The sequence below is a fragment of the Sprattus sprattus genome, assembly GCF_963457725.1.
Source record: "Sprattus sprattus genome assembly, chromosome: 5".
In the NCBI taxonomy this organism is placed as follows: Eukaryota; Metazoa; Chordata; class Actinopteri; order Clupeiformes; family Clupeidae; genus Sprattus; species Sprattus sprattus.
The window spans coordinates 3,656,729-3,664,228 of NC_137924.1; the positions used below are offsets into that span (position 1 = coordinate 3,656,729).

General features: G+C 49.2%; 1 protein-coding gene across 1 annotated transcript in view; it reads left to right on the top strand.

Annotated features, from left to right (window-relative positions):
* Positions 1-1,310, top strand: part of rmp64 (ribonuclease MRP subunit p64) — a gene marked incomplete at its 3' end in the record, with an annotated part of 9,633 nt that extends 8,323 nt beyond the window's left edge. The window contains exon 10 of the mRNA XM_080839095.1: positions 902-1,310. Coding sequence (XP_080695221.1) covers positions 902-1,310 — 409 coding nt within the window. The remainder of the gene's footprint in view (positions 1-901) is intronic.
* Positions 1,311-7,500: the final 6,190 nt, after the last annotated feature.

Consider the following 7,500-nt stretch of genomic DNA (forward strand, 5'->3'; position numbering starts at 1 on the left):
AACCAACTAGGCTAATGTGTGAGGATGTAGATGACTGACATTACTGACATCAGAATCATTGAGTTTCACTGCAAAATGTTTGGATAGTCACTACAGAGTCTTTACAGGTTTGTTGACGTTCAACTTCAGTCTTTCTACTTGTTCACTGAAAATCACCTTAAGCAAACCCAACCTCTAACCTTAACCTTTGTATTGTAGTTAACAGAGTTTCAACAGAGAGTTGGTTTATAATCTGAGCATCTGTAGATGGTCCATAGGGGACTGTCCAAATAAAGTGTAATATGATTCTCTCGTTGTAGTCTTGAGTGAGTGACTAATGGACTAATGAGTCGGTGCTGTTCTCTTCTCTTCTCAGTGTGAAGGAGAGGCTGAGGGTTAGGGTTAGGGTTAGTCGTGAGCGAGTGACTAATGGACTAATGAGTCGGTTCTGTTCTCTTCTCTTCTCAGTGTGAAGGAGAGGCTGAGGGTTAGGGTTAGGGTTAGTCGTGAGCGAGTGACTAATGGACTAATGAGTCGGTGCTGTTCTCTTCTCTTCTCAGTGTGAAGGAGAGGCTGAGGGTTAGGGTTAGGGTTAGTCGTGAGCGAGTGACTAATGGACTAATGAGTCGGTGCTGTTCTCTTCTCTTCTCAGTGTGAAGGAGAGGCTGAGGGTTAGGGTAAGGGTTAGTCGTGAGCGAGTGACTAATGGACTAATGAGTCGGTTCTGTTCTCTTCTCTTCTCAGTGTGAAGGAGAGGCTGAGGGTTAGGGTTAGGGTTAGTCGTGAGCGAGTGACTAATGGACTAATGAGTCGGTGCTGTTCTCTTATCTTCTCAGTGTGAAGGAGAGGCTGAGGGTTAGGGTTAGTCGTGAGCGAGTGACTAATGGACTAATGAGTCGGTGCTGTTCTCTTATCTTCTCAGTGTGAAGGGGAGGCTGCGGCGGTTCCAGCGGACGGTCAGGCGGGTTCTGATGTTGGGCAGATGGCGTTCCCCTCGTCCTCGTCCTTGCCACTCGTTGAGAACTCTCTGGAGGAAGCGCCTGGGCTGCAGAAGCTCCATTAGAACTCTGGCACAAAGAGGCAGAACATCCAAAGATGGTTCTAGAACAGTCAGGACTGTTTCCAGCAAACACAAAGTGTTGCCACAGCAACCTGTTGACTCATGCAGTGTAGCATTGCCACGGGATTCCTCAGAGGATGAGGTGAGAGGAAGTGATGTCACAAGCGGCGCTGCCGGGATCAGGAAGTCTACACCAGCAGTCCCACAGAAAGCCACCAATACAGAAGAAGATGATGACATTGATGACATATTTTCTTCCATTGGTTTCTGACCGTATGAGAGACTTGGTTCATGTGATTCAGGTGTGAGTGTGTGTGTGAGTGAGTGTGTGTGTGTGTGTGAGTGTGAGTGTGAGAGAGTTTTCTCAGAGCAAGACAAGTCGTCTCCACAACAATGAATGCACAGAACATAATAAATAAACTGTTGAGTTAATATAAAATATTGACATTGATAAAGCAGTAAGAGGGTTTGAAAAGGAGCCTTGCTCTTTTATTAACATGTTCATTTATTCATTAAAACAAATCTCCCATGATCAAGGCTACAGTATATTCATCACCAAAATGTCCAGGTGCATCACTGTATTTTTGTATGTATTTGTTTTCAATAAAATCAGACAATTTTGCTTAATTGCTAATGAGATGTTCTTCCTTTTTCCTGTTCTTTGTTGGTTTCATGAAGTATAGATCAATTGATCAATGTTAAGTAAGTAATCATAGTATAATTTCAGATTAGTACAGCGGATGTTTATTAAATGAAGTATGAAGTCTCACTCAGATTAGTACAGCAGGTGTTTAATAAATGAAGTATGAAGACTCGCTTCTCACTCAGATTAGTACAGCAGGTGTTTATTAAATGAAGTATGAAGACTCTTCTCACTCAGATTAGTACAGCAGGTGTTTATTAAATGAAGTATGAAGACTAGTTTCTCACTCAGATTAGTACAGCAGGTGTTTAATAAATGAAGTATGAAGACTCGCTTCTCATTCGCTCGACAGTCTGTCCCAGAATGCCTCTTGCAGTGAAGACTCGCTTCTCATTCAGATTAGTACAGCAGGTGTTTATTAAATGACGTATGAAGCCTCGCTCAGATTAGTACATCAGATGTTTATTAAATGGTGTTTATTAAATTAAGTATGAAGACTCACTCAGATGAGTACAGCAGGTGTTTAATAAATGAAATATGAAGACTCACTCAGATTAGTACAGCAGGTGTTTATCAAATGAAGTATGAAGAGTATGAAGCTTCTCACTCAGATTAGTACAGCAGGTGTTTATTAAATGAAGTATGAAGAGTATGAAGCTTCTCACTCAGATTAGTACAGCAGGTGTTTATTAAATGACGTATGAAGACTCACTCAGATGAGTACAGCAGGTGTTTATTTAATGAAGTATGAAGACTCGCTTCTCATTCGCTCGCAGGAGCCAGTTTGGTCCACAGTCTGTCCCAGAATGCCTCTTGGCGGGCGGGGTCCTGTGGCCAGTCCACGTAGGTGGTGGTCTTCACCAGCCGGGCCAGCCTGTGGTGGGCGCTCAGCAGGCGGGATGGGATCCTCTCCAGGAACACCAGGATGAGCACGTCCCTGCGCTCCACCTGCAGTCGGTAGGTGGCCAGCCGCATCTCCAGGGAGCACCAGTTGCTGCGCAGGAAGTGGCGGCTAACCAGGCACAGGGTGCGGCGGCTCCGGTACAGGCTGTCGGTGATGTTCTCCACGACGTCCTTCCCCAGCTGGAAGTCCCTGCTGTGCAGGCAGAGGCGCAGGAAGGGGGGGCCCCTCCGCTCCAGGCTGGGCAGGAGCCTCTCCACCACCCAGGGCTCGTCCCACCCACTGTAAGACACGAAGGCGTCGTACGAGTAGCTCCTCCGCCCCCTCCCGCCGCCGCCGCCACGCCCCCCCAGCTCCGCCAGCCAACCGCTGAGGATGTGGTAGAGCGGCAGGAAGTAGGGGCCGGCCACGTGCCGCAGCAGAGCGCCCAGCAGGAGGACCACCACACCCAGAGACGTGCTCACGAAGAAGAAGAAGCCCAGCGCCGATAAGCACTCGCGCTCCGCGTAACGGATGAAGTTTGGGGGCTCCGTCTCCGTCCCGTCCCCGAGGCACTCCACCTGCGCCAGGGGCGGGTACGACACCACCTCCACCTCCGAGTCCCTGGCCCATTCGGCGAGCCAGGCGTTGTCACAGCTGCAGTAGAGCTCCAGGCTCTGGAGGAGCAGGTACCTGAGGCTGGGCAGAGACTGGACGAAGTTCACGGAGACGTCCATGACGTCCTCCGACTTCACCAGCAGCCCGGTCAGAGACTTGAGGTCCCGGGTGAGGCCGGAGCCCAGGTAGCTGATGCTGCAGTTGAAGAGGATGAGGGTGCGCAGGCTGCTGAGGTTGTGTAAGAGGCTGCCCAACGCTGGCTGCTGGAGGAGCTCGACGTTCTGGAGGCGCAGCCTGCGTAGGCGTGTGAGGGCGTTGAGGCTGGACAGATCTACGAACCTCGGAGGAAAGTCCGACCAGAGCTCGAAGGTCTCCAGATTCCTCATGTACTTCCCCACGAACTCGAACCCGCACAGCACCTGACTGCTTGCGACCAGGAACGTGACCACCGACTGAAAGAACGGCTGGTGACAGTCCTCCATGATCACGCTGCTGCTGACCAGCCGCAGAGTCAGGCGACGGCCTGAGGAGCTGTTGCCGCCGGCAGCCAAGCTCATCGATCCTGGGGCCAGGAAAACGGTCAGACTGGTCAGGTTAGCTGGAATGCGGCCAAACATGCTGGTTAAATTCAGCCTGTTCACCGTCCTGTGGGTTAGCGGACAACCCAAGGTCCTCAATATGAACACCTGAAGATTAATAAAAGGCTTAAACGACCTTTCTTCGATACGCAGGAGAGGGTTTTCTGTGAGGTGAAGAGTCTCCAGTGCCGTTAGTCCACTGAAGGTGTGCTCACGGATAACGGAGATGTTGTTGAACGACAGCCGCAGATACCTTAACTGCCCCAGGCCTGCAAAGGAATAATCCTCGATGTCCGAGATGGCATTCGCCACTAACTCCAGGGCAGTCAGATGTGTGAAGCAGCTCAGCTGACTCCTGTTTATTAACCCCAGGAAGCTAAACTCCAGTCTAATCTTGGTTAGCCATTTGACAGGGGGTAACTGAGGCATACAGATATTATGTATAGTGTGTCCCTCTACCGCTAAGTCCCTAAGGTTTGTGAAATTATACAAACAGTTTAGACTTAAAGGCGAAACAGAGTTCGTCAGGAAAGATAGTCCTTCCAGGGATCTACATTGGTCAGGGTCAAAGTCAGAAACGTCTATCCGTTTGTAATGCAAATCAACGCGTTTGATGAAGAACGCTGACACCACGCTACATATCTCTTCCAGGGAGAGTTCCCCCTCATCCTGTCCGTAGTCTAAAAACTCTATTTTACGAATGGCCGTCTTGTTAAGCTGCTCTCGTAGTCGTCCCATCATTTGCAGAGACAAGTACGTAAGCTCTGGGAAACAGCTGAGGGCGCCGGGGTCGACAGTAGTCACCAGTCCAAAGGAAAGACGCACAGTTGTGAGAGTAGCTGACGAGGTTTCACCTCTCTCCGAAGCAGTTGTGAGATTAGCTGACGAGGTTTCACCTCTCTCCGTACCCCCGTAAGACGAGCAGTTAGTCCGTTTCAGCTCCTGTACCATCGGGGCTGACAGAGTCAGCTCTGTGAGAGAGGTCAAGAGGGTCACTCTGCAGACGAGCTCCGCGAGGTCATCGTCACACGTAGCGTTTGCAGACAGCTCGGCTAGCTGCGGCAGCCTGGCCCAGACGTCCGGCGTCAGCTTCCTCAGGCTGTAGCCGTGCAGGTAGAGCGTCCTGAGGCGGGGCAGGTCCAGCAGGGCCGAGGGGACGACCACCGCCTCGCAGCAGTCCAGAGGCACGTAGAGATGCTTCAGGGTCAGGGTGCGGAGCTCGGACAGGCCCCGGAAAGACCCGTTAAGGATCCGGGAGAAGCAACCGCTGATGTGGAGCTGCTGGAGGTTGGGAAGCCCCGAGAAGGAGTCGACCGGCAGGGGCCCGTGGACCCGCTGGTTCCTGTGCACGTACACACACAGCGTCTGCAGGCGAGGCGGGAGGTCGCGGAGGTCGTTCCAGATGTCGGTGACGCCGTGACAGCTGGCGGAGTTCCTCAGGCCCGGGCAGCTTGTGTCGGCCGGCCAGTCGGCTGCGTCGTCATAGACGACACACTTGTGAGCCAGCCAGCCGTGAGAGGAGAGAGCACACAGGACCAGCAGTGTGAGCGTGTCCACCCACGTCATCGCAGAGCTCTGAGGGACGACCTGGAACTGACGAGAGAGGAGCAATTATCTCTTCCGTCTGGTGCTGCCCTGAAAGACAGAGTTTAAACGCTGCTTAATAAATAGTAACTATAGTAACAAAGGCACTCAGTCAAATCAATGTACGGTCCGTTCTGTGTCTGAAATGGTCTATTCTGCATGAATAGTTCCAGCAGTCTTTGGATTTGCATAAGACTTCTAGGAACAGGAAACGCTCATTTGGTTGAAGGTTTCATTACATTTCTTACCCTGACCTCCGCAGCCAACTGGATATATTTCATTAACACTGCAAATCATGTCAACAGATAGTAGATGTGTCCAGAGATGGGCAAGGTAAGGAAACGTCATGGAGACGGATCATCAAACATCCCATAATAACAAACAAGTCTGATCGTGATGGCATTGTTTACTACAGACTGTATGACCAGTCAAAATATATTCATATGAGGACACCTTAAAAATAGACAAATGGAAGCTGAAACTTCACTTGACCTACTCTGATGGTGTATGCAGAAAAGAAATAAAATAGTTGAAAAGACATTTACCGTCAGGAGTGCTGAGAGAGCGAGACTGTAGCAGTCGTCAAAGGTGCTCACTTCTTGCCTCTCTACACACACACACACACCCACACACACACACACACCCACACACACACACACACACACACACACACACACACACACACACACACACACACACACACACACACACACACCCACACACACACACACACACCCACACACACACACACACACACACACACACACACACACACACACACACACACACACACACCCACACACACACACACACACACCCACACACACACACACTCACACACACACACACACACACACACACACACACACACACACAAACACACACACAGAGACACACACACACACACACACACACACCCCACTGCTCTGTTTCACTTCCCTGTCTGTCCTTGAAGGCCCCTATCTGATCTGTTTGGGCTTTTATAGATGTTCCACAAACACCAACCTTTTTACGCATCACTGAACATTTACCTTCCTGATTTCAAACAAAAACTAAGCTTCGTCAGTGGAGTGTCATATCAGGTTTTACACCATATCTCCCCCCCCCCACATACACACACACACCATGTCTCAAACCCAATCCCACACACACACACACGCCATATCTCAGACGCCAAGCTACACGTCCCACGACCATCACTAACCGTGGGTCATGCTGGGTTGTGTTGGACTGTTATCTTGTTCTCTATGAAGTTGCCCATCAGTACACAATTATACACATATTTAGAAATTAGAAAATATTCTGTGTATTGATTGATGTGCATATTTGTGTTTCTGTGTCTTCGGAATATCAGTCTTTATCACATTGTCCCTTTTATCATTGACATGTACACTGACACAAACACATCTAAGTGATGTTTTATAATTAGATACCCAGAGAGACCTGATCAGTAGAAATAACTTTGGCTGGAATAACAAAAGGAATCACAGAAGAAAATGAGTCACAATGGTAGTCATGGAAACATGTTGCTGTTTATTCAGAGCCTTGCGGATGAGCACGTCTGTATTACAGCAGCATATTTATCCACATCTCCACTCTCTCTCGACCCCCAGAAAAACCCCACATCGCCCTCAAATCAGCAGAGTACAGGCTATAGAAAAGACTTCCTCAGTACAAACCATTACACACACCCCATAAATACAGACATCATACAGGTTAATCCCACTTCAATGGCTAACAGGTATAGAAAAATCAAGTCACGTACATTACACATTACACAGGTGTGTTTGGCCTAGCGACAAAGACACGTGTTTCAAATAACTTAGCATTGTTTCTTATGTATAGAACAGTATAAATAGATACGTGGCAGATACGTGGATACGTGGCAGACCCAGATATGTAGGGATAGGGTAAAATATAGATAGCCAGACCCATAATCCACCAGGTTCGCAAGTCCATTACCAGTGCTGGACCACAGCATGTTACATCGTCAGTACCCACACACACACACATACTGACTACACACACACTGACCACACACACATAGACCTCATGCAGTCAAGCTTAAGGACACTAGTACTGTCTCGTCTTATTTGCATGCTTGAAGAGGGACCCAGACGCCTTGCTTAGGCTCCAGCGTCCACAGATGCTACGAATA